Below are 27580 nucleotides of genomic sequence, written 5' to 3'. Positions count from 1 at the left end.
TCTCTATCATTCCCATCATCCTCATCCTCTCTCCAGTATTCCTGCAGGCCCCCACCTCTTTCCACTGGCACCACTCTCTCTCCAGTGCCCCAATAGTCTCCATCTTCTCCCTACTGTCTCCATCATCCTCATCCTCTCTGTACTATTCCCATCACCTCCATCCTCTCTCCACTGTCCTTGCTGTCCCCATCCTCTCTCCACCAACACCCATTATCTCTCTTTACTGTTCCGATATTCTCCATCTTCTCCCCACTGTCCCCATCCTTTTTCTGCTGTCCCCGTAGTCCCCATATTCTCTGCCATTCCCATCATCCTCAACCTCTCTCTGCTGTTCCTTCTGGCCCCCTCCTCTTTTCAGTGACCCCATTCCCATCAGCTCTTGCTGTCTCCATCCTTACCATCCCAGTCCTCTCTTCCCATCCTCCCTGCTATCCCCACCACCCCTACCCTCTTTCCCCATTGTTTTACCTCCTGCCCTGACCTGGGAGCTGCACTGATGGAGGATCCTTAAGCCTAGGGGCTGGGAGGGGGCTGCAGGCTGTGCAGAGCCCCATGAGCACACACAGCCCTGGGGATGTTGCACCGTTACTTCATCACCCCACAATGATGCAGCAATGATGTAGCTGCAAGAAGCCAAATCAAAACGCTCTCTCCCATGTATAATAAACATAATACATCACTTTTTGTTTCCCCCTCACTTCTCTCACCTGTCTACAAGAAGGAAAAAAATAAAAAAAATGAAAGAAATCAGTTTCCTAGCAAGGAAGAGTGACATTTCTATTTTTAAAGGGCCATTTATAAATAGTGGCATTACTTCAGTCTTTTGCAGTGTGAGGGTGCAAGCTGCCTCCTTGCAGAGCCCGGAGCTGTGCTGCAGCCCTCAGCCTGCAGCCCTGTTTGTGCTGCTCAGCCATGTTTCCTCCTGACCTATTTCTGTGCGTGTTTGTGATAAGCCCCAGATGTACCGGCGCTCCAACGAGCTGCCAGACTAATAGATTTGCAAGGGAGGTTTTGACTTGTTTGCTAATAGCTCACCTGTGCTGTTGTTTGATACCTCTGTGAGTTCACCCTGTGCTGCGTGCAGCTGGGAATTCATTGCTTTTAATAACAGCAGGCTGAGAGCTGCTGCTTTGAGTCCCCAAAGCCTTTCTCTTGCCCTTGCTGCCAGGACGGAGCTGCTTTTGGCTCCACACACTGCGGTGCTGCTGCGGGCTGGATTTATGGCAGTACCAGGAGCTCTGCAAGATGCTGCATGGGAGCAATGGGATGCAGCTCCAGGTGATGGGTGGCAGTGCTGGGGGTTGGGGACATGGTGAGGGGGCACACAGAGCATCGCCCGCCCACCTCTGCTGCCACCAGCCACAGCTGGATGTCTTCTTTCCAACTGCTGTGAGGTCTCAGTGCAATTTATTTGGCTGATTAAAAAGCACAGCAGTTAGCATGTATCTGAGCTGTAGAAATACAGAGCTGAGCCTGCTGTAGTGCTGGCTGTGCCTCCAGCTCCTGCTGGCCGGAGGGAAATGTGGAGTCAGGGCCAGATCCTGCCCAAGGGATGTGGTATCTGGGCATGGTGAGGGTGGTGTGGGGTAGGACTTAGGGGTCTTAATGGTCTTTTTCAACCTTGATGTGGTTCTCTGCACAGGCAGAGTAAGGTGTCAGAGCTGGCAGGGCCAACATGAACAGGGTCCAAACTTTACCTCTTTTTGTGTAACAGAATAGATGTATGTTTTATCTTTCTGGAGTTTGATATCCATTCTGTTGGGTCTGGGCATGGCTGGTACCTGTAGCATCAATATGCCACAAGGTGTGGTTTGCCAGGAGTATCAGATGAATCCATGGACAGAAGGGCATCCTGGACCTCAGCTGTTGTCTGAGCTTTGTGCACTTAGCTTAAATTATTTTGGCTACTGTAAAACTAACAACCACAGTCTTTATCAGTCCTCGCAGATGCCAGAAATCTCCTGCAAATTGCAACTGTGTCATGGCTTAACCTGCCTTAATAACAGGCTGCAGTGATAAGGGAGGAAATTCCTCCCATTTGTTTGTTCTCTTTTTCTTTTCAGCTTCTTTTCTGCCTGATCTGTGGCTGAGTTTAACCCAGGTGGGTGACTGAGCGCTGTGACTCGTACAGACACCACATGCTGTGAGAGCAGAATATTGATTCCCATCATTTCTGGCTCTTCTGGAAAGTCATTTCCATTTTCAGATATCATCGTAGAGATGCAGAAAAGCTCCCTTGGAACAATAGGGGGTGACCAGGAGAATGGGATGCAAATCTGTGTGGTTAATGGAGATGGGATTTGCATTTGTGCAGAGCAGAGTATCAGAGAGAGAGGCCAAAGTGGGAAAATAGTGTGGTTTAAGTCTAGGAGAGGCTTTTGTAATTACAGACTGAGCTAAAGGTGTTGCTTGGGCACGGGAATGTCATGGGCATGACACCAAGGGCTGGATCACCAGATGTGGTCTTCCCTCTCCATCAGACCATGGACAGCAGCTCTATGCTGGGCTGGGCTCTGAGCCATCATGCGTGATCCTAAATGTAAGGTGATTTCAGGGCATTGCCCTAAATACATGTACATGATGATGGTTGTTTTGTATTCTGGGCCAGGTGACAAACATTGAGCTGCATTTCCTTTCACAATGTAATTTCTTACTAGGGTAGCTGAGCTGCTGCTTGGTGCTGATTGTCCATTAATCACATCCAGTGGTAATTGATGTTCTTCAAACATACTCATCCCACCAGAGGGTTGGGGATGGGCAAGAAGAAGCAGCCCACCCCTGCACTGCACTTTGTGGGGTTTCAATGCAGAAGGAGAAAATGATGCTGCTTTGAGCTCATTGACCTTTACCAAAGGTGTGATTTCCTATGAAATCACATTGAACGATGCTGAAAAACAGCTGTATTTTATACTAAAGGAACTTTGCCCCATCCAAAAGGCTGCAGCTCCGTTCTGCCTTTTTTTTTTTCCCCAGAGCATCTGTGTAGGTTAGAGTGTACTTATTAATTTTCATTTGCTTGTGCATCATATAATCATCAGTACTTAAAACAGCAAACATAGACATGGATGTGGCTAAGTGACTCAATTAATCACAGGGTTCCTGTCCAGCTGTGTTTTACCAACATGGTTTTCTTCACCTGCATTAAAAAATACATTTATTTCAAGGCAATATTTGGGCAGAGACTTGTTGAAGATTGGGTTGAATAGAGGAGGTTGTGTCCTAAGGATGCTGATAGAGCTCGTTAGCCTCCGTGGTCACAGAATCATAGAACCATAGAATAGTTGGGGTGGAAGGGGATGCTCAGAACAGGGATGTGATGGAGAAGTGAACTTTGAGCTGCAAGATAGTGGAATTCACTCTTTACATTGCAAGAGCCAACTGCAGAGTTGGCTGTGTCTTGTTTGATGGCTGTGGTTGCCTGGGGAGGTGCAGGCAAAAAGTGCTTCAAAGTGTGGGAGGAAGCAAAAAGAGGGGCATCATTACAAATAGAAGAAAGGAATGGGAGTGGCTTGGGCAGAGCTGCTCATGCTCTCCTGAGATATAGGAGGATTGCTGCAGAAATTGCTGTAGTGTTCCACAATATGGAGACTGTCCTGTATGGCAAAGGCACAGAAAGATCTGGCTCCATCCTAAAGCCATCCTTTCCCTGCAGGGCTTTGCATGTTGCAGAGGGGCTGTAGAGCAGAGTAAGGGCAGAGTAAGGCTTTATGGAGCTGCAGGAAAACTTTTGATCTCTTTGCATTGCGTTTCTTGCTTGTTGTGCTGAACCTGGCTGGCATGACAGCTTGTTGTGCATGAGAATAGCCACTGAAACCCCAAGCATTGATGTCACAAGGGTGAATCTTTGCAGTGCAAAGCACAAGGGCATCCACGTTTCACTTTGTGCCATTGACAGCAGCAGTAAGCATTGAGCTATAGGGCATCCTGGTTGCTTTTGCAAGATTACACCCCTGTCCCTGGGGATGTTCATTTCTCTGGTCTCCTCATTAGATGATAATTTCGTCTGGGTTCTATTAAAAGGTGATTAATGGGAATGCTGGGGATGTTCTCCTCTTGGAACCTGCAATGTTTCCCTCACACATAGCCCAGGAACTTCTTTAATATGAAATTTGCCTTAATCTCACTGTAATGGGAGAACTTTCCCTTTCTTTGGCCTCTCATTCCCAAATTTAGACCTTAGACCGTCCTACAACCCTAAGCCAGGTCATTGCAAACCTTTGGGTTTGCATTTGGAAGAACCCAAAGCAGACACCTCCTGGGATGCTCTGAGATGCTCTGGTTTGCTCGGGGCTCCAAAACCCCATTCAAACAATTTGCGCCTTAACGATAGTCTGAGTAACACATGTTAAGTTTGTTTTTATTATTATTATTATTATTATTTTGCCTTCATCACTACCTTTCAGTTACAGTACATGCTGCAAAAAAGAAAAGGAAAAAGCACGCATCAATCATTCATTACTTTCCAAGTCCCCACCTCTTTGGGATTTTGTCCAGAAACTGGGGCTGTAACAACACTCCAGCCTTGCCATTAGAAATAAATGAGAGGTTTGAGGAAAAACCCTCTTGAAACCCTTGATAATTTCCAGTGAGGGGTTTGTAAGAGGCTCCCTTTCATACAGGAGGTTCAGGGCATGAAATATCTGTCTAAAGTCTATAGCGATGCTGCAAGATAGAGAGAAAATTAACAGCAAGAAAGTGTGAATCCAGCAGGTGCTGCAGCTGCAGGTGCTGCAGGTGCATGAGTTGGCTGGGTAAAATCAATCCCTTCATTTTCAAGCAATGCTGGGGAAGATTTCAGGCTTTAGAGGGGAGGATGCAGAAAGCTGCAGATGCCAGAGGTTGTTTGCATTTGGAAACTGACACTTTAATCATCTCTGGTGTTCTCCTTTGAATTCTGATTTAAACTCAGTGCTGAGGGAACTGGCAGCTACAGTGCTGAATAGAGGAAGGGGAGCAGGTTTGTAGCACAAAATTGGGGATATTTACTTCTGAAGGCCTCTTTTCAGAATGGCATGAAACTTTTCTTAATGGGAGGAACCTGCATGCTTTGACCAACCATGCCTGTTCCACATTTGCTGCTGAGCCACTGTTGTAGGGCAATGACAATGTCAGGTTGGGAAATGAAAGCTGGCTTTGGGACCATGTGCAGAAATGCAATGGTTTGTGATGGTTTGGGGGTCAACTGAAATACTGCCTTCACTAAGAGAGATTAAGGAGCTGAATGTAAAGGGTTTGTAAAGCAGAGAGCTTGAGGGGCTGAAGGAGGGTCAGGAGAGCAGCTCAGGTATAGAGGGGATTGTCATAGAGCCATGGAACATCCCAAGTTGGAAGGGTCCTGTAAGTGTCATTGAGTTCAACTCCTTCTCAATGGACTCCCAATTGACAAATGGTCTTGAAGGCAGCATGGCAAAGAGCAAAGGGGGGAGGTGAAGCACAGCTAGATATGATATCTGGATTTGGGTCGAAGTGGCATTTCTCAGTACATCCATGCCCAAGGTTTATCTTCAGGAGGGAATTGAGGGAGCTGCTGGCATCCAGTGGGTTCCACAGCCCAATGCAGGCAGTGCTTCGGGGCTGTGGACACGACTGGGTCATTGGTCTCAGACTGTCCTTGAGGTCCCTCCTTGGAGAGCAGCCACCAATGAGAAATCCCCAATGCCCTCACCCTCCTCTCAGCCTTGCTGCTTTAGGGAGACCTCCCTGTCCTATAAGACCTATAAATCCCAACCTGTTCCTCTGTGGGGAAAATGAATCCTTTCCTTCAGCCACAGGGTCCTGAAGCTGGGGGCAAATTGTGCTCCTCCTGCAACTTGGAACTCAGATGCCAGGAGGAAAATTGCTTATCCCCTGATGCTCCTGCTTCTCCCCTCCTCACCCTCTCCCGTGGGAAGCTGTTGCTTGCTCAGTGAGTTTTAGTGCTGTTTTTTCTTCCTTTTTTTTCTCCCCCAAGCTCATCTTTTCACTCATGCAAAAATCTATCACCCTGTTTTCCCACGACGGCTTGCCGTGCAGCTTTCAATCACCCCAAAGACAAGCTGGGGTGTTAATATATCTCGGCAGACTTCGTGGATCTCATGTAGGGAAATGAATTTGCTCTGCCTCTTGCCCAGATCGTGCTTTTAAACTGCAGATTAAATGCAGAGATGTGGCAGACCCGACCTGATGCGTGCCCAGCCCGGGGTGGGAATTTTGGCTGCTTCTGGTGGGTGTTTTGCCAGGACTGTTGACAACTCAAGATAATAATAATAAGCTTCATTTTTGTACCATATTCTCACCCATCCACAGGGCAATTTCATGCATTATTATGATTTCAGTGTTTGAGTTTATGCCGCAAGTGGAGAATTATGTTAGGATTCAGAGAAGCTCATTAGAGCGCATTAAAGCTCTCTGTGAGACGGTTCTCCAGAATTAGAGGCTTTAACCTTGTTTAGTTAAAATTCAGAGCCAAGGGTGTCCATTGACGGACTGGAAGGGATGGTTCACTTTGAGGTTAATGCACTTTATCAGTTCACTGTAAATCCCTGTCACTGCTTTGCTGGCTGATGGAGCTGTGCACAATGGAGCTGTGGGATGCTGTCAATGGGGATGGGACCAAGAGCTGCTTGGAGGAGTTCAGCCACCCTGTACCTGTATCCTGTATTCTGCCTCCACCCTACAGTCTCTTTAAAACCTAAATCACCACCCCAGGCAATGTTATGAGCTCTATTGCTTCTCATTTTGTGGTTGTTCTCTGCTTTTATCTTCAGCATTTCTTCCCCTACCAACCACCCTTTAAAGACCCTACATGGAGAACAGCAATGATCCTGCATCCTTGGAGGCAGCCATTGGTCCCATCCAAGCTCTTGCACCCACACTCACAAAGCCCCTTTCCATCATGGAATTATTATTTACAGAGATGACTTGGCTGTTGATTGGTGGTACATCCCCAGTGCTACCCAGGGGCTGCACCACTGTGCATCATTTGTGCTTCCAGGAGCATAACTGGTGTAAATGTATAAGCAGATTTGGGCAGTGATTGTAGTTGCTGTATTTTTAGCATATATTGAAAAGGGATTTGGGATTAGGAGCCTTGTTCTGTGGGCACCCGGGCAGCAGCAGATGGGGGTGACCGGAGATGCAGCAGAAGGTCACTGTAGGGATGGGATCACATGAGATGAGTGACATGGCTGAGGTCATGGGGAGGCAGAAATGAAAGTAGGTGACAGTCTGGTGGCTTTTAAGCCCATGTTCAGGTGGATTAGGGTGACATCAGGTGTCTTCGTGTCAGTTGGGTTCAACTTCCAAGGCTGCTTTGAATGGACTCAAAGTCTCTGCCTGGCCGCTGCCCCAAGGGGAAGCCAGCAGTAGGTTCACTCCTATATTTGAAGGAGGGGAAAGAATTCACAAAGAAGCAAAACAACTTCTTTTTGCCCAGCGGGAAAGAAGATCAGGGCTTGAATCTGCTCTAAGAGGATGAAATGAGTATCAGAAATTTGGCAAGGAAAATAATGGAAGGAAAATGATGCATCCCTATGAGACCTGCCTTCAGAAGAGCAGACCAGAGAGCTTCTGAGAGGCTCCTGCTGGCATGTAGGTGGTGGGACAGCAGGAGGGCTCTGTGTGTCCGTGTTCCTGAGCTTGGGGCTTTGTTTTGGCACTGTTTCCCAGCAGTATGCGTACGAAACATGGGCAGCCCTGCTTGTCACCTTGCTTTTAGAGAAATCTCAGGTGAGGAATGGGAAAAAGCAAGAAAGTTACTGGTTTGGAGCATTAATCACAGCTGTGCTTGAAGGGATGATTTGTCAGCAGGCTGAGCAACCGTGGAGAGGAGCCATGTGCTCACCTGCAAAGGGGAACATCAGTTCTTGGACTTGAGTTACTGTCAAGACCTATGTAGACAGTGTTGTTGGTGCCCTTTTAGGGTCCTGTTCATCTCCAGCTGTGCTTTAGGCTGGGCGATTTGGTCCCAAAGACCTTCCCTCAGCAGATCTCATCCAAAAGGAGGATAAATGTGGATTAATAGATGATGGTAAGAGGGATGGGGCATGTAGAAACCTAGGGGTGCCATTGGGGTGGATAAAATGAAAAAGCTTCACGTATCTCCCATAAAAGCTTTCAGATTTCTTAGGGTTTTACATTATAGATTGTATTATATTATTTGTATTTTATTAGGTTTTTATTAGGGTGTAAGCAAAGCTTTTCTACCCCTCAAAGAAAGCCCCAGATACACTGAATTCTGGAGCATGGTTACAGCCCAGCTTTGCTTGTGTGGACCATAAACTCCCTGTGCTGTGAAGGAAAAATAATCTGTTTCTTCTGCACCTGGGAATTGCTGCTGGGGTGCTTGCAAGGCCACAGTGTGCAAAATCACTTCTTATAGAGAATAACAAGCAAGAGGCTGGGGTGCCAGTGCTCTTAGTTATCTTTCTGCATTAACTCACTGGTGTGTGGGGTTAGCACAGGAGCTGAGAGTTGTGTTCTAAAGCAGGTTGACTCATTCCCAGTGCTTCTGGAAATAATTTGGCTGATAAAAGCCAGGCATTGCCTTGTCAGAGGGTCCATCTCTAAGGTCTCCACCCCATATCTCAGTGTTGGGCCTTTGTTCAATCCAGGGGCAATGGGAATAGAAGCAGTGAATAGGCATGGTGGGAATGGGTTGGGTTTGGACTTGGTGATGTTAGAGATCTTCTCCAGTGTGAATGATTCTATGATTCTATGGTTTTCTTGCTCATGTCTGGATGAAGAGCTTTGTTCTCTGTATCCCACAACTAGAGGGCAGAGTGGTGGCCATGGAGGACCTACACACTGTGGGGATATAGGGCAACAAGTGCTCAAGGTTTGTGGCTGGTGGTTGTAATACAATACGTTGAATCTACCCCATACCTACCCAGTGCATGCACATGAGGATTATCAAAAGATCCTTAGACATCAGTGTGCTTATCTCAAAATCCACTGACCCGGATAAAGTGGTCATTAACACTGATTAGCTAATGGGATCTGTCTGAGCTCATCAGTGTCACAAAGGATGGGCAGTGTGGTCATAATGACAAGGAGCAGTGCATGGGGACCCTCTGGCAGCAAGCATCCCATTACTAAAATGAGAACACCAAGTCAAACTTTCTGGACTGAAAGTCTCCTAAATAGTAGCCTTATTTGTAATTATTATTGTTATTAATAGGTGAATGATTACTAAGATGCTTATTTTTTCCCAGCTGTGGCAGAGCTGAAGTGAAATGCAATAGCAGGGCACCAAGTTATAAGGGATTGCTTCATCCACAAAGGGCAGCAAAAAGCCTTGAAGGCAATTGCAAATTCTATCAACTTCATGGAGTGTGATCCCAGCCCTACAGGAGAGCTGAGGTTTTTCAAGAGGTTTTCATGGTTTGGGGGATCCTTTCCTATGGGATGGCTGTGTTGTGTTGAGGACACAACCTACAGGATCATCTCTGCAGAGGGCTGTGGGTTTAGGAATGGGACTATTGGCCAGCTATAGAAAGGGGAACTGCTCAGGAGCTGGAGGCTTGCACATCCCTGACCACAGAAATGGAGAATTTGGGGAAGAGAAGCTTAAAAGAATAGTATCATTAGCACTGGTAGGCCTCTGTTCCCTCAATGTGTGTTGAAATATCTCCTTTCCCTACAACTTGGTATTCTTCATCAGAGATGATGCAGCACCGAGTGGCATTGATCACAGAACTTGGCATGAGATGAAGGTGCAGGATTTCACACCTGGAGCGCTTGCTTGAAGTCTCACGAGATTTCCACACTGAAAAAGCAAGTCAAATAAATGCAGGAAGCAGAGATTTGTTCAACAGGGAGCCCCTGTGAGCCCCATCTCAGCTGCTGTGGCTGCTGGAACGTCTCGGTCTGTGTTGCCATCATCCTGCAGCCTGCTGGAAAGCAGACAATCACAGAGCGCTGATAAACCCATCAGTAACCCCAGCAATGGGATGGGATGTATGTTTTCTGGACCAATCAAACCATCACTACAGCCCAGACTGACAAGGCAGAGGGATAAAATACAGCTCCCAACCAGCCCAAAAGGCTTTTGGAAAGCAAAGCTTGAGAAATCATATTGTTCTTATGGCATATAGCAGTTTTCTGCATGTGCTTTGCAGGTTGCAGCACAAAGGCTGATGTCCAATGTCCCCTTGCTGTCCCCATCTGCTCTGCTCTGGTCATTGTCTGAATGATTCTCTCCATGTGGAGCTGTGTGTGTTGTTCTCTGCTTGTGTGTAGTTTGCATTGCATTGCATCATGCAGAAACTGGAGTCTGAGTCCTCCCAAGCTGAGGTCTCAGTGTTAATTTCCCCATCCTTAGTTAAAAAGCAGTGTAGAAAAACAAAAGAAAGACAGAAATAAAGGAGAAGCAAACATCATTATCGTGTCCTTTGTTAATTTAAATTGCATGCTTCACTTCCAAGCATCAAGTCAGTTCAGCTGCTTGATTGAGACGGGTTTGGAGCTGCTGTGCATCGTGTCCATTTCCCAGCATTGCCGATCTTCACTTTATTCTCTGGATAGTCACCTTAATGCACTGATTTCAATAGAGAAACCCATCCTTCACTCCCCTGCTTGAGTTGCAGTCACCACATGTCCCAGCAGGCAGAGGCTCAGTTCTCCTTACTTTCCAGTTCAGGTTTACTCGTGTGGGCTCGGCTGGCTGCCTCTGCAATTTGTAATTTGCTTCAGTGCTGGCTCTGTTATCACGTTACCAACAATAAGCTTTCAAGCTGTCAGCCTCTGCTTTGCTGGTAATAAAATATGTTGCAAATAAGGCAGCCTTGCAGGGCGGCCACACAGTTTGGGAAATAACCCGGTGCGATGCCTAACAGAATTACAAGGTGTGGAGGGAATTGTGACCTGAGATATTTCTCTGGGGAAGTTTATTGTTTTAGCATTTGGAATGGCTGTGGTGGCTCTGAGCTCGTGCTGCCTGACTTCTAATTGGCTAATAATTATCAATCCCTGAAGCTGGCTATGATTTGGAGATACATGACATATCCTTATGCTTGAGTACTATGAGGAGTTCCCATTTGGTTTCATCTCCAAGAATCCCTCTTCCCTGTATCGCTTTTGGCTCACACTATTGATGAGCCGGACACTCTGTGCCCTGGAGCCAGTCCTTTGCCTTTCTCATTGTTCTTTCAGCCCTCCCTGTTGTGTTTGCAATGTGTTGATGTGTCTGAGTGTTACTTGGGGCAGCTCATCTCCTAGTGGCACCTGGCTGGTGCTGGACCCGCTCGGAGGGATTGGGGCTGATTTCTTCTCTGAAAGTGTGTTGATGCATTGGCACAGCAGCTCAGTGGGTTGGGAAAGTCTCCATCCCTGGAGGTGTTGAAGGAAATGGAGATGTGGCACTGAGGGGCATAGTTGGTGGGCATGATGGTTGGGGTGGGGTCAGTGATCTTGGGGGTCTTATCCAACCATCATGGTTTGATGACATGTTGGCCAAGACCCACGTAGCGGCTGAGTTCCTCCTTGAAGAGATGTTCAGGTACATATGAAATGAGGAGGTGATCTGACACAGCAAGCACAGCTTCACCAAGGGCAGAGCATGCCTGACCAATCTGATGGCCTTCTGTGATGGAGCAACAGCATCAATAGAAGAACTGATGTCATCTGACTGGATGTTTGAATGACCTTTGGCATGGTCATGCACCACATGCTTATCTCCTTGTCTTGGCTTGCAGTGAAGTTCTGCAGGTAGCTGTGAATACATGGGTTGGTAGCAACAAGTGGTTTGGGATGGAAGAACCTCCTTCTGCAGGGAACCCTTCACTGCAGCAGCTTTGCAACCCAGGAGTGCAAGATGCTGCAAATGCAAGCCTTGCAGCATGCTGACCTGCAGCAGTATTGCAAACCCTATGGCACATCTGCTCTTTCAGCTGTCAGCCCGATGCTTGCTCAGCTCCAGATCCCCCTTTTCGGTGGATCTGATATAAAAATACCTCAAAAGCCTACTGAAAATAGCTGTGAAATAGCCTTTCTTATTAATGCCACTATGGAAATAGACCTGCCTGCATTTATATGCTGGATGTGCAGGATGCCGTAGGGAATGCAAAGTGCTTTGGATAAGTTCCTTGGAATGGCGAGAAGAAAAATCTTTATCCCATGAGTGCTAAAGATCCAGGCCTTTTAGTAGTTAGTGTCAAATTAATTGCAAAGTAAAGCCTTTACATTTCGGAACAGCTGGTTTTTACATTTTTAGAGCTGAATTTTGTTCCTGATTACTGTAGGCTCATTCCTGCGAAGCGAACCATCAAATAAGACCAGGGGAAAGTTGTTAAGGGAGTCATGATATCTGTAATTCCAGGCGTCGTGCACACTGAGAGGGCTGTTCTTCTTCTAGTTTTCCTGTAGTTTTCCTGTAGTATTCTGGCTCTGTGGGCTGGTGGGTTTCTGCCATGGATAACACTGCAGCATTTGATGAAATTAATGACTGGTAAGTTTGAAACAAATAAGATCAGAAATAGAATCATAGAGCCATTAAGGCTGGAAAAGACCTGTAAAACCACCCAGTGCAACCTCCGTCCCATCAACCCCATGCCCACTAACCATGTCCCATTTGTTCTTACCTCCTATGGCTCCGGTCTGTCTCTGGTTCATGCTGTCAGGTTTGTGTCTCAAATGATCCACAGAGTCGGTGGAGCATAATTGGAATAGATTTCACATTAATTAAAGAAATTAAAGCCCTACTTTTAAATGTAAAAGATCATCCAGTTCAGTGATGGGTTCTTAGAATTAGGGTAGTATGGTTCGGTTGCAGTTGGACATCTCGAAGGTCTTTTCCAACCTGAGGAATTCTATGATTCTTTGATCTCATCCATCATCTTGGAAGCAATTGAGGACAAAACCCACCCAGATGCTTGTCCTGGGATGTTTATGTTGGACCCCTAAACTGCAATTGAAAAGTCAGAGCACAACAAATTGTTGTGCATGATAACCAGCATGGAGCCATGGGATCCTTGGGGCATCCCAGCACTGTGGGCTGGAAAACATGTATCTGGGTACTGCTGCTCCCATCCTTTGGACTGGGAAATCGTGTGTACCCATAAAGAGCTTTGAGTCCCCCTCTGTTTGCTGTAAAACCATAAAGAATTAGCTGTCGGACACCGAAGCATTTTGATAGCAAGTGATCGTAAATAGACTCCTTGGAGGGCTGTGCCATAAATATCTGTGTGTTGTTGTTGTTAAGGATGGATGCAGAGCGAGCTGCCTGGTCCCTTGTGCCCTGTTACACAGTGTGTTGGCTGTAATCAAGTGGTCTCCGTGCCTTCCTCCTGCCCTGCTGCAGTGATGGAGCTGGATGGCTCTGGAACAGTGCTTTCGAATTCTCCATTTCTGCAGTTGCAGTTAGGTTGCAGCCACTTTCTTTGGTTTCTAAGGCATCACATTGCTTGATTTTTCATTTGGTTTTGTTTTCCTTTGCATTTTCTCTGCATTTTGCATCTTCACTGGCATTATTATTATTATTTTTCCTTTAATATTTCCTTTATATTTTCCTTTAATATATATATTCCCCCACTCATTGCATGCACATGATAGGGGGGTTTTGATCGATTCCCTTGGCTGTGCTTACCAGAGATCTCATGGCCCCACGCAGTGCTGTGCTTGGGCAAATAACAAATAGCAGCCATCAAACCTCTCGCTGAATCAGCTGTTTCAGCAGTAATTTAAATTAATGGCCTAAATGAGGTTAATCCTCGTGCCAAAGGATGCTGACATAGTGCCTGCACTGTGGATGTTGGGTGAGGGGGGAGGATACAGAATAGCAAAGAATTTATTTGCTGTTGAGTTTGTTAAGCAGTGGTGCTAATGCAGAAACGTGGTTGCATCATTGGTTGTGTTGGCATCCCTAGGAAATGGGTATTTGGGCACAATAAATCTTGCCCTTGTACAACCATAGACCTGAAACCAACTTTTAATCTCACCCTATGTCTGTCTGCACTGATACCTGTGTCATTTGCTTTAGAAGATGTGGTGATGGCCATGGAGGTTGTACTTGCATTGACTGCACTTTGAAAACAATCACATTTTGCCTATTTATTGGCCCGATTCATTTCAATCCCATAACCCTTTTTTACCAATCCATATGCTATGTTTTCCCATGGGAGGCAAGAAACAGGGACTGCCCATCCTGCTCATCACTATACATGAGCAATGGGATCTGCTTTGCTGCTGTGGGTGATAGGGAATGGTTTTGCATGCATGAGTGATGGAGAATGACTGCGCTCACTGTGTTTATCTGCACTGGAGAGCACTGGGGCTTGCCAATAGGTCTGCATGCAGCCAATGAGTGTGACAAAAAGCACACACCACACACACAGCTGCTCCGAAGTTTGCTCTTCTGAATAATGCAACCATCACAAGGGAACCTAAGAGAGCACTTGTGCTAACTTTTGGATATTGCTAACTGAAGTGCTTGGGATTGCATGGCGAAAACATCTTTCTCAATTGACTGTAGAGGACATTTGAGATCCTGAACAGTCGTGTTTTGAATTACAGCTTGATTGTATGGCAGGGAAAAAACTGCAGTGCAGATCCCTTGGTGCCTGGTGAGCATCAAGTGTTGTAGGGCATAGAGCCATGCAGCCACGGAAGGTTTTTATCCTTGTCTCAGCTCAGGATGGTGATACTTTGCTTTTCCTCATGCCCCAAATACTTCACTTCAGGCAGAAGTTGTAAATACTCATGGCTCTAAGTGGTAGATGCCTCCCGGGGCTTTAAGCTTCACTGGTACAGAGAAATGCTGTTTTCAGTCTGGTGTTTAGTGCTTATCTCCTTTGCCTGGGGATGAGGGAGTGGTTTTTGCTTTTTCTTCAGGAGCAGCATGATATGAAGCAGTCCCACTGGCAGCATTTAAAGCTTTGTGTCCTTTTCATGTGGCTGGCTCTTCCTTTCCATGCACTTTACAGACAGCAGTTTTAACTGGGTGATCCTTAAGTTCCCTTTCAACCCAACCATGCCATGATACCATGGTTCTATGATGTTTGTGGTCCCTTCCAACCCAACCATTGCCTTGATTCCATGGTTCTGTGATCCTTAAAGTCCCTTCCAACCCAACCAGTTTATGATTTCGTGGTCCTGCTATTATTAAGGTCCCTTCCAACCCAACCATACCATGATTCCATGGTTCTCTGATCCTTAAAATCCCTTCAAAACCAACCAGTTCATGATTTCGTGGTCGTACTATTATTAAGGTCCCTTCCAACCCAACCATGCCATGATTCCATGGTTCTGTGATTTTTGTAGTCCCTTCCAACCCAACCGTGCCTTGATTCCATGGTTCTGTGATCCTTACAGTCCCTTCCAACCCAACCATTCTGTGATTCTATGGTCCTGCAATCTTTAAGGTCCCTTCCAACTCAACTATGCCATGGTTCCATGGTTCTGTGATCTTTAAGGTCACTCCCAACTCAACCATGCTGTGCTTCTGTGATTACTATCAGTGATAGCTGCACTTCAATCCTGGAGCTGCAGCTGCTTCCATACTGAAGACTAAGTTGTGGTGCAGCTCAGGAGAGTTCAGCAAGGGTAATGAAGAACAATTCATTAAACGAATCAGTGGGGAGAAATTAGGAAGACAGATTGCAATTATTATCCAAATGAATCCTGGCCTTCAAACCATCTGCTGGCACCTCCCGAAAGACCCTGGGGCTCCCAGCACTGAGCTGCTGGTGCAGGAATGGACAGCACTGCTGAGATGGTGCTCCCAAGGAGGAGCGGGCGCACCGAGGCATCCACTTTTCTCCTCTTTCCACACCATCTGCTGCTTCCCGAGGGCAATGGCCAAGTTTTTCCTGTTGTCTGACCTCACTCAACCCAAATCCAACGCTATCATCATCCCAGTCTGGCATGTCTCAGGCTGCTGACCTCGATTCACCCACACATTCCTGCACACTGATGGCCCCGTGGCTCTGCTGGGGCAATGATTTTCATAAGATGTGAAAAATGTGTGTATTTTCTAAGTAAAAATGGAGTAATCCCGTGGTCTTTTAAAACAGAGCTGAAGAGCAGTGCAGGAAGGACCCCTGGATATTATGCAGCAAAATGGGTCTCAGAAGGTGGTGTTTAAGAGAGATTCATGGTCTGATTGGTGCTCATGTGGGAGAGGAGCCTTTATGGAAGCATGCAAATGTTGTTCTCTAGTGCTGACGTATTATGGTCCGGTGGGACATAGCTCCTCTTGTATTGTTGTGCTTTGGTTTGTCAGGGTGGAAGTAATCAGGGCTTGATGGGGATCAGAGAGAGGGTAACAGTTTCCTCAGTTTATGGACCAACGTAATTCTCAAATATTTGGAGCTTCACCATTATAGTTTATTACAGCGCTATATTTCTTTTTAAATATCCACTCAACTAGTGCTAAATTGCAGTGATTGCTGTGGAGGTGATTTATGCCAGCTATAAGGACCCTCCATAAGTACTCACCATTCAAACAAATGCTTGCACCAATATGCCATTACGGGGAGAGGCTGATTGCACAAATATGAAGGAAATGGCAATATCTCTAAGTGAATGCAATATGCCAGCCTGCCATGCCTCTGTTTAACTGTTCCTGAAGGGTGGAATATGGGGGTATGAGCTGCTATCCGCTGGGTATCATGTAATGCCATCCTATAAAATAAATTTTAAAGAGAACTGGTCCTTCCCAGTAGCAAAAGCTGGTTTTGAAAGCAGAGATCTTTGCATTAGGAGTGTTATATGTTGTATAGTGGCTTGTCAGCGACTATTACATTTGGGTTACCGACTCCTAGTTTGTAAAAGGAATAGCACTAATGCTCACACAAGACCATCATAGCCTCAGGCAGTATCTAGGACTTCAATAACTTCTTCTTTAAAAACAGCAGCCTTGTAGAAGAGCAGAGCTGACAACCCTGCTGCTCCTGTACAGCTGGATGGGAACAGAGCCCAGAGGGGTGTGGGCAGACATCGAACCCATTTCCACAACGCATCTCCCTGCCTCCCCTGGCAGAGCTGTTTGACAGCCCCGCTGGGATGTCGCAGTCTTGGAGGCCGAAAGGAAAACCCTTGTCCTTGTAAACACGTCTCTGACAACTTCTATGGTGCTGCTTCCCAGAGCTCCATCCCCATCACTCTTGGCTGCTGTGAGATTAAACCTGACACCGCGAAGGATGGATGATATTTTTGCTTGTCTGACATACTTCCCTGCCAGCTTTCTGATAATACAAAACAAACACAGATTTAAAGAGAAATCCATGTCTGCTCTTAGAACAGGAGAAGAAGACGAAATGCTGGATGTTGCTTCATCCTTGTGGCCAAATTTGCCCATATCACCTATCTGTCTGCTTCCTCTATCGGTACTTGCTATTTTTTTACCTTCCAAGTGAAATTTAGGGCAGTTTTAAGGTCCATATTGTGGTTTTTTTTTTTCCTACCAGAAATGTTGTCTCTGCTCAGGATCGGGATTTGATTCTTTCAGTCCTTCTGCACTTAAGTCTGGAAGGGAGATGAAGTCTTTTCTGTCCACTAGGTGGGAGTTACTTCCATACCAAGCCATAACTGCATCCTTTTGGAAGGAGGTCCCCTTGGGATGTGATGCTTCAGAAACCTGTTTAATGGAGGCATTCCTTGCAATTTGCAGCCACACGGGTTCATTTTAAATGATGTATCGCAGCCTCCTGTCAGAGTGTGAACAAATGGACCATTGCAAGGCACCTTCACTGAGCCAACAGGTCCAGGCCATTCCTCACACCTCCAGTGATAAGCTGATGTGGCTCAGTGGGTGCCACAGGAGAGATGTGCTGTGTGTATGGACCTAAAGCTTAGAAATCAATTCATCTTTCCTCTTAAACGTGATCTTTTCCACCATCTCCTATAGGTTCCTGCCCAAACCCATCCCTGTGCTCCCCTTTCAGTTTGATGCGCCTGTTCTCTTGGGCCTGTATGGAAAGTCCCTTGATTTTTCTTTCCTCTCTGTTTTCTGTTATGCTGTGAAATGTGACTGGAGAAGATACATCTCTAAATCTTCATGTCCCGCAATTGCAGGGAAAATGGTTGTGAAGGATGCTAATTTGCCCTCCTTTCAGTGCTTAGTGCCCTAATCTAACAAATAACATCTTGCCTCGTCAGTGAGCTTTTGGCTGCGTCTCTGATGTAGAAAAGTAATTTACAGACTTCAAATGACTTACTTTTACCATCATTTTGCTCCGTATTGAAAGGATAATTTATCAGCAGATGTGCTTGTCCTGTCCGTCCTGATTATAAACTGTGAAATACCTTTTTCTCTATTACTCCGGTCAGGCTTGCTTGCATTTTGGATATGAGTCCTATTCAGGCTGTTGGTTTGACACGCAGCAGGATATACATTTCTGCCTCTGAGCTCTTGATTGTGTCTTCATTTTTGTACATGGAGTGAGTCTGAGTTGTCCATGCTCTGCCTTTTGAGTCCACGAGAGATGAGCTTTTCTCCTTGGTGATGTGTCAGCACGAGGAAGGGATCCTTATGGCACTCCAATAGTGTTGCATGTTTTTTAATGTGTTTACCTTTGTACTTAATGGGTGCTGAGGCAAAAGTCAAAGCAATCAATCAAAGGGGAAATCTGGTGTTCTCAAAGCATAGGACTGTGTTTCTTTCCTGTTTTGTGTTGAGCTTCTTTTCCATTCAGCTGAGGTTAAACCATTCTGGTTTGCCTCGTGTTTACCACCTCAGATGTACCAAAGCAGCTGGTAAACACTACTGTTACCCTTTCCAAACAGCTCCATCCTTTTATCTTGATGATTTGATCATGGTCTGATTCCATACCCGTGCCCTGTTATCAGGGAGCCCAAAAGATCCTGAAACTGAGGAAATGTACTGAAAAGAAAGCTTTATCTTCCTGAACAATCATTCATAGCAGAAGTGAGAAGGTCGGGATCAGCGCAGCCCCGTTGAATGCGAATGGAAATGAATGTGCATGGTTTTGGAACTTGGCAATGCTTTTTAAAACGCTGTTAGAAATAGAGTTTTATAGCTGCTTAGGGAAAGATGGAAGGCCTTGTGGTACAGGTGGTGGAAAGCAGGAGCCAGTAGTGGGGTATGGGCATCAATCAGAGCTTTACCACAGAGGAAAATACAAAGCCTTGAAGGCTCTGTTTAATGCTGCTCTCCATAGTTCCCTCCCAAGGAGAGCTGTTGGCCTCAAGGCCCTAATTGCTCAGAAACCAGTGCTGATGTGTTCAAGCTGAGGTTCAACTCAGTGCCTGTGCTTGGGCTTGTCAACCACAGCTTTGGGCTGCCTTTCCCTGTGGGTTCCTTAACCTGCAGGGAAGGCTCTCTGTTCTCAATTCTCTGTTGGTGTCTTCTTGAGCAGCAGTTCTTTGCTTAGCTGCTAATCCTGGTTGTGACCCTAAGATTTTTCCATTCTAGGACTTCAGCAGAGATGTGTGATTCCTCATTGGGGTGGGTTCTCCATATTACAATCACATCCCTGGTGCACTCTTTGGCTATACAAAACCACACGTAACTGCCTGATTTGCACAGATGGAAGGGCAGATACACACCAGGATGCTTCATGAGGTTTGATGCTCAGTGCTGGCAGCAGAAAATAATGGGGCTTCCCAGGATAACATTTCCTTGCAGAGTCCCAGGGGAGACACAGCTGATGGAGGTAAGGTTGTTTCTCATCATCTGCTCTGCAAGAATTTATCACCTAAGGCTGTGATAGGCAGACTGGTGGCCATTGCCATCAGCCTTTGGTTGTCCCTTGCTGAGTGTGGAAAGAAGGTCCCTCTCTTTGAGTTTATTGTGGTGGGGGTCCAAGAAGAGCACTCAAATTGAGCCTCAGACCCCCGTCACTTGTTTATTGGGTAAAAATATCCTAAGTGGAGGTTTTACACATGAAGAAGTTTTACAGCTGCAAAGGGCAGTATAAAAAAGCCCTATAAAATTGCCTGGATTTACTTGGCTAAAGGCTGCACCGGGTGCGTCAGCATCTAAATCCTTATTTGGCATTTACAGAGTGCTGTTGCTTTATATATAAGCTTACTCGTTTTCCCGTGATTTTCAGTCATGTAGGTTCTCTTCTTGCCACATTTTAAACTATCCTAATTAGACATTTTTGACTTCTCCCTTCAAAGCCTATCTGGAAAACCCATCTACGGACTCTGGCTGCTAACAGAGGCTTACTGTTGTTCAGATTATCTTTCCAGCCTGAATGGTTTAATAGGTCAGTCAAGTATTAAAAAGGGATTTTCACTTGGATAAAATCTTTTTTAAAAGGACATGGCTTTTCCTGCAAGTGCTTTGTATGCTCTGCATCCCTTTTGCACCCATTGGAGGTTCGTAACTCAAATATGATTTCCTGCCTGGGAATGTTCTTTTATATATATATTCACCTGGTTCACTGATGCTGTGCTTTATAATACATGTCAATATTTGATGGGAATATATTGCTGATGACTCTGGCTTTTGTGTTGCTTTATGAATCATCTCAGGGTCGTGTGATCTCAGCTAACGTGTTAGCGCCTGGCGATTTGTGCCGAGGCTGCTGGTGGGATTGCAGCCAGCTCTTCTGCTCCCTTCGCTCTGAATATTCATTAGTACTGTTTGCCAGTTGCTTAATGATTGCCAGGACGGATTCTCTGTGACCACAAAGAGCGACTCGAAGCGCTTCGTGCTCCCTGTTAGAATCATGGAGACATAGGATGGTTGGGTTGTAAAGAACCTTAAAGTCACTATCGGAGCACAGCTCAGCAGTGGGGATGTCCCTTGCAACTCTAGACAAGACAAGAATGAGCTCTTGGAGATGAGCAGATCCAGAAAGGCAAGAGTTTGTGATTCTATCCTGGTTGATATTTGATGTTTGAAGTTGCGTCCCATCCCTAGAGGGGCCCAAGGCCGTGAATAGGCCAGTCTGAGCTGGTGGGGGGCATCCAGCCCATGACAGGGGGTTTGAACTAGATGAGCATTAAGCTCCCTTCCATCCCAGCTGTGCTGTGATTCCATGGTTCTGCAATCATTAAGATCCCTTCCAACCCAACCACGCTGTGACTGTATGGTTCTACTATCTTTGAGGTCCCTTCCAACCCAACCATGCTGTGATCCCATGGTTCTACAATTATTAAGGTCCTTTCCAACCCAACTGTGCTGTGATTCCATGGTTCTATGGTCTTTAAGATCCCTTCCAACCCAACCATGCTGAAGTTCTATGATTCTGTGACTCCAGTGCCAATGCACAGTGTGAGCATTGCATTGAGTTTCAGTACAAGCTCCAGTACAGCCTGTACCTGTGTTTCTTGGAAAGTGAACTCAATGTGGATCAGACGAGCTGCTAAAGACATTTGTTCACTGCTCTGAAACACCTCTCCTTCCCTTTTCTCTGTCTTTTATTTCCTGTAAGGAGAACACAGTATGCTGAATTATTAAACCAGATTAGATGTATCTGCGGACGTTTCCCTTCGAGCTGCAAAACATGGGTGTTTCTCATCACTCTGCCTCAATTCGGGTGCAAAGAAGCATTTGTTACATGGCACTTTCTCTCTTTTCTCCTCACAGGTGTTTACAAAATATGGGAAATGCTACATGTTTAACTCAGGAGAAGAAGGACGGCCTCTTCTTACCACTGTTAAGGGTGGGACAGGCAATGGACTGGAAATCATGCTAGACATCCAGCAGGATGAATATTTGCCAATATGGGGAGAAACAGGTAAGAAAGGCCTTTTTCTTCCTGCAGATACGAATGTAATGTTTTCTTGACTCAACTGATGTCTCTCGTGCCTAGAAAGGTGTTTTTGGACAGCCCCATCCAATGTGGAATTCTTTGTGGTTTCCTCTTTGACATTTAGGGACGTTTGTTGCCTTTTTTGTTGGTTACAGCTGCTCTTGCAGGTCTCCTCCTGAGCAATTTTCTCTGCTCCGGGTGGAGTTGGTGACATGGAGGTTCTTTTCTTACTTGTTGCATGTGTCTGAAGGCTTGTCCTTTTGAAGGCAAAACAGGTTCATAGAAAATGGGAAGATGAAGTGCATCTCCCAGTCATGATGCTTTGTTGCTCACAAAGCAAGAGACAACAGTATTAATAGCTCATGGATGTAGCAGGCTTGGAGAAGCACTCCATGATCTCTCTATGTTTAGCTTTGTTGGGTTTTTGGACCCCTTTGAAGTTACCAAGGTGACACAAACCCAGTCCTTGTGTTAGGGTTGCTTTTGATAGCTGCTGTGCTATCCTAACGCTGCAGAGATGGGAAGGGTGGCTTAGTCCCTGCTGGGTAGAGCAGGCTGTCAGTACGCAGAAGGTGAAGAAAAGAAAGAGAAATGCAAGTGGAAAAAGAAACTGGAGGACAAAGGAATGAGGGAAGCCCACAAGAGAGCCTGTTGTGGTAGGGATGTTTCCAGCCTGATTCCTCCTCAATCTGTGAGCATCTCCATCATCCTGAGGTTGGGAGGGGTGATAGTAGGATTCAAAACAATACGAATAAGGCACTTTGTTTAATTAAATGATGTGGGCGAAGCTGCTGGACTTGTTGCAAACCCATTTGGCCAAGTTGTTACAGGTCCAGGTAGAACTGGTGCTTGTCGTTGAAGCTCATAAAACATAATCTTTGCTTTACAACAAGGGATTTTTTCATCCTTCGCATTGTACAAGCTGTCTTCAATCTTCATTGGGCTCTCTGGACACTACCAGAATAAAAATATTAACTATAGTGGTTAATAGTTGCTGTTCCCATGGAAACACTTAACTCAGCTCTTAGCAGGTAAGTGAAAGAGTTGATGATTTCCAAATATTTGCATAATAACGTAAATGTGTTTGGAATTAAATCTCTTCAGCTGCTACCACTGGGACTGTACGAGCTTGGCTCTCCAGTGGGAAGCATTGTCAAGGACACTCAGCTCATGGCAGTGAGCTTCAGCCCTTACCAAGGAGAGGGATAAGGGTGGACATGGAGTGGAATCTTTGCACTGCAGTGCCATATCCATAGGTAGGGGTGAGGATGCTTCCGGGATTGAGGGAGTTGAGTTTCTTCTTCCCAGTGAGTTATTATCTCTGTTATAACCTAGACTTTCCTACTCTATCCTTATGTTCAACTCTTCACATGTTTCTATGGTCTGGTTTTGTTGCTTTATTTCCCCCATAGCCCCTCCTGTGTTCAGCAGCTGCTCTTTTTGTTGCCTCTTAGGCAATGATTTTTGTGAGACTGAGATGCTCAACCTTTTATCTCCAACTTCTGCATCATCCCTTCAGTGGGGCTGCTCAGACCCAGAGCCAACAGCACTTGCAGCTTCCCAAGCTGCTCCTTGTCCCAGCCATGGAGTTGGCATTTCTTGAAGGGCTTTGTGGATGCTGAAGGTTGGCCATCTTCTGTCACATCAGGGAGATATCTGCCTTGAGAAAGATGTGGTTGTCTTGCCTGTCATGGTAGTATTGGTTTGTGTATCTTGTGATTGTCTTCCACATAGAAAACATAGAAGAGCCCCAGTTCAGCCAAACCATGGCCAGAGCACCCTGCAGGACCTTTCCCATGCAACTCAGGTGCCTCAGGCCCTCATTGACATGGAGTTTGGGTTCTCTTGGATGCTGAGCTGATCTCTATCACAGCCAACTGCTGACAGTGGTGTCTTATTCTGTATTTGGTCCTGGAAGACCCTCTGGTTTTTGCTCCAGGTTTGGAGGTGCCATAAAGAATGCATTCTTTATCACAGCCCCTCGTGATGAATATAGCTGGTGTGCAGAGTCAAAACCCCTCGTTGTGCTGCTGGCTGCACACCTCAGGATCTCAGTTTTATCCAATAAAAAGCAAAAACAACCCAAAAAAACACACATAACCATTGTTCTTTGCAATTCAAATAAGAAACTAAGATGGAAAATATTGCTTTATAGCTTGGGATAGAGCTGCTTCGAGAGCTGCTGCTGCCACGTCACGTTGGCACACACTTTGTAATCCAAAAAGTGATTTGTTACCAACTCAGCAAACAAATTGAAGTGTGTTATTATTCTAAAAAGACCTTTGCTGAGTATCCATTAATATCTTGGGAAGCTGAAATATCCTGTCTAACAAGTTCCTTGCGTTGGAATAATACACCTTTTGCTCGACTGTGTGCGTATGCAAGCCCATTATTTGAGCATGTTAAATTTATATGCAGTCTAATTTTGGAATAGTGAAGGCACAGACTGCTTCAGTCTTGATTTTCCAGTGCAAAGAAAGGGTATTTTGACTGCCTGGGTGCCATGGCATCAAGCAGCTTTGGGGGTGCAAAATACTGTGTCAGGACTGTCAAAACCATGGGATAGGTGGGGGAAAAAATGACAATAGAAAGGAAAAAGAGCTGGAAAAACAAAAGAGCTGGAAATCCTCATTCTTCTGAATTTTGCACCTCTGGGATTTATATTTTATAGCATTTTAATTTAATAGTGGAAAGTGTAGGAAAATAATGCGTCACGTCACCCATGTGCTTTGCAGAAGGCTTTAAAAGTTCCAGGTGCCACAATATCTGCATGGGAATTAAGACCCACAACAGAACAGCTTGCATGGCTGTGCTACATGAGATGGAAGGATGTTTACCAGAGAAAACTCATTCTAGTAACCAATGGGGAAACAGCAAGCCATGGGCTGTAGGTGGTATGGAGGATTTCCCTATGTCCCACCATGCCTATTCACCATGTCCTTCAGTGCCACAGCTCCACTCTCCTTGAATACCTCCAGGGACAATGACTCCCCCCATCTCCTTCAGCCTGTGCCAAAGCTTGACCATTCTTTTATGGAGTTCTTTCCTAATATCCAACCTGACCCTCCCCTGGTTCAACTGAAGGCCATTCCCTCTCATCCTTTTGCTGTTATCTGGGTGAAGAGACCCACCTCAGCACTACCTCCCTTCAGGCAGCTGTAGGGAGCAAAATGGCACCAGGTCCCCCAGATTCTGCAGTTACCCATCCAAAGATGGGTATCCACAATGGAGAGTGGCAGGGATGCAGAGGCTGTTTGTTTTATTGCCCTTTGTGATGGAAGTGGCAGAAATGCACTCAAACATAGTAAAGGAAACTGTAATTTACAGCGGGGACCATTTGATTGGAAAGGGAATCCACTTGTGGTTAATCTTTCTGGAGTGGCCCAAGGTATTATGTATTGACCTAATATAACGGCGCAGTAAATTGGAAATCACTCAGGCTACGGGGCTGTAAATAAGAAATACAATCAGAGGGTTCTGCATTTGTGTTTCAGGAATTGTCGGATAACGATGAACATTTCATAGCAATTAATCAAGCGACGTGCTGAATAAATAATAAAAAAGAAGAGCAGTGAGAAATGCACTATAAAATTGCACTAAAAAGAAGCATGAAATCTATAAAGCTTGAGGCTTCAATCCACTTAGGAGATGTACACGTTGTGTTATGGGCTGCCGTTATTTAATTCAGTATAAAACACAAGCTACAGGCGAGACTTTGCATCTAGGTCATGCAGAGGATGTTTCCCTGCACATCCAACAGCGTCGCAGTGCATTTTTTGGCTTCCCAATGGGGGTCTTTTATTGCTGTTATGGACCAGAGGATGCCTGGTTTTCACCCAGGGATGGATGGAAGCACTGTATTGGGTGCTCACTCTGTGCAGTGCAGTGAGATCCATCCAGGACAAGCAGAGGTGCAGGTGATTTCAGTGGCATCAAATTTCCATGCTTCTGCTTTGCTGCTCATTAAAACCACCTTAATTCAGCAGATCTCTTTCCGCTTCCCAATTGAATTTCAATAAATTAATGTAGCATGGCTGTAATTTTGAATTGAGGTCTCCACGCAAGCCCTGATGCTTTAGGAAGTGGCTTGGGTGCATTTGCTGCCACTGGGTGATCTCAAAAGAGCTGCTGTGGTCCCCGTGGAGTTGTTAAAGTGAAGGAAATAGGATGGGAAAATCATCCCATGCTGTGACAAGCAGCAGCTCCCACCTTCCTGTGGCAACTCCAAGACCTGCCAGTGGTTTGGGATGCTCCAGGCATCCACCCAAAGGGATGCCCAGCAGAAATTATTCACATTTCTTCCTTTCAAGCAGCACCACAGCCCTGATCCTTCATGCATCGTCCTGCTGCAGGTGGGTTGAGGGCAGCCCTGGGTTCTGAAGGCCGCTGCTGCCAACCCTGAAAAATCCCTCTTGCAAAGTTCACTGAAGCTGGCACAACTGGAGAGCGTTTCCATGGTTTCTTTGATTTCTCTGCCCCTCCGGATTTCCTGCCAGGCACCTCAGCTTTAAGCAGAAGCTTCGTGCTGTAGAGAGCAGCCTGTGGAGCGCTGCTGCTGCTGCTGCTGCACTGCAAAGTGTCCTGCAGCAAGGAAGGGAAGCTGGCAACACACTCCTAGGGTTGGACATCCCTCTGCCCTTTCCCCAAAGCCTCCAACCCCTTTTGCTTGGCCTCCAACCACACAAACTCTGTGCATGGTGCATCAGCGAGCCCTGCAGTGCTTCATTTGCCAGCTGTGCAGAGGCACAAAGCAATCACTGTTATTTACTTCTGCATATTAATATGGTCAGCAATGCTCCCTGGTAAATTCAGCCTGCTTTGCTTGTAAGATGTCTGAAGCCAGGCGTGCTGTAGGAGGAGGCAGCCTGTGCAGCCCCAGGTCACGCCACAGACTGCATTATCATGGATTTACACTGTGGGGAATCGTCTGCAGGCTCTGAGCCAGCAGCGTGCACCGCAGGGTTTGGGGGAAGGGAGGGGGGAAAAGGGTTTTGTGCATCATTTGGAGCTTGAATTGGAGTGGTTATTAGCAATAGGGAGCAGATCTGTAAGTACAGAATGATAGGAGACGGCCCAGCAATGGGGGAAGTGATGGTAGCAGCAGGTGTGCACCGTGGGAGGATGGAATGCTCTGGTACTGCATTGCACAGGGCTATCGAGTAGGCACGTGCATGGTGTATTTTAAAACAGGGATGCTCTTCCTCAAAGCCTGTGTGTGGTTAGTGCTGACCACAGGACTTTCCAGAGCCTTCCTAATTTCCTTTCCATCACTTGGGCTGTGAGCAGTCATGCCCTGGGGCAGCTTTGAGACATGCAATAGGAACTTCTGGCATTTGGAACAGCAGGACAGAGGTGCTCATGGTGCTGCTCCTGATTCTGGCTTCTCCTCTGCATCCTTGCAGAGAGGAGAGCCTTGTTTCTAATGCGAGAGCATTGAGCACAGGGCACAGATTCAAAAGGTTCAAAAGTGCTGCTACAAATGGGGCACAAGCTGCAAGGTTGACATCTGACTATAACTGAGGGAGAACCTTGTGTATCAGCTCCCTATGGAGCAAGTGGGATTGATAGCTCCTGTTCAGAGCCTAACAGACATGTCTCTGTGCCAGAAGTACTTCAGACTACACCCTGCAGTGAAAGGATGTAAAAGCAGTGGGGAAGACAAGACAGAAGGAGCACCTCCTGTCGGTGCTGGGATGGTCATTGGTTGTGTGACAGCAGGTCCTTAAGGAGCTGAGTTGTCCCAGCTGCTCCCAAGCCTTCCTGCTACATGAGGTAGAGCACATGAATCTCACCTTGCTTCGTGTGATCGATTAAATGCTGCTGCTGAGATGGGGGTTTGGCTGCACCAGGTGATAATATGGAGCCAAGGCAATAAAAGAGCACCCCAAACCCCATTGCCACAGGTTTGGTTCATCCTCTGTTTGAGGACTCAAACATAG

General features: G+C 46.1%; 1 protein-coding gene across 3 annotated transcripts in view; it reads left to right on the top strand.

The window, feature by feature from the left end:
* Positions 1-27580, top strand: part of ASIC2 (acid sensing ion channel subunit 2) — a 378214-nt gene that overhangs the window by 320829 nt on the left and 29805 nt on the right. For all 3 annotated transcript variants that reach the window (XR_004309693.1, XM_032449398.1, XM_015885549.2), the window contains exon 2: positions 21476-21626. Coding sequence is in view for 2 of the 3 variants with exons in the window: in XM_032449398.1 (XP_032305289.1) it covers positions 21476-21626 (151 nt within the window). In the remaining variant the exon portion in view is untranslated. The remainder of the gene's footprint in view (positions 1-21475; positions 21627-27580) is intronic.

This window comes from Coturnix japonica, chromosome 27 (assembly GCF_001577835.2).
Source record: "Coturnix japonica isolate 7356 chromosome 27, Coturnix japonica 2.1, whole genome shotgun sequence".
Classification (NCBI taxonomy): Eukaryota; Metazoa; Chordata; class Aves; order Galliformes; family Phasianidae; genus Coturnix; species Coturnix japonica.
Note: the sequence above shows the minus strand (reverse complement) of the source record. Positions and strands in the feature narration are given on the sequence as shown.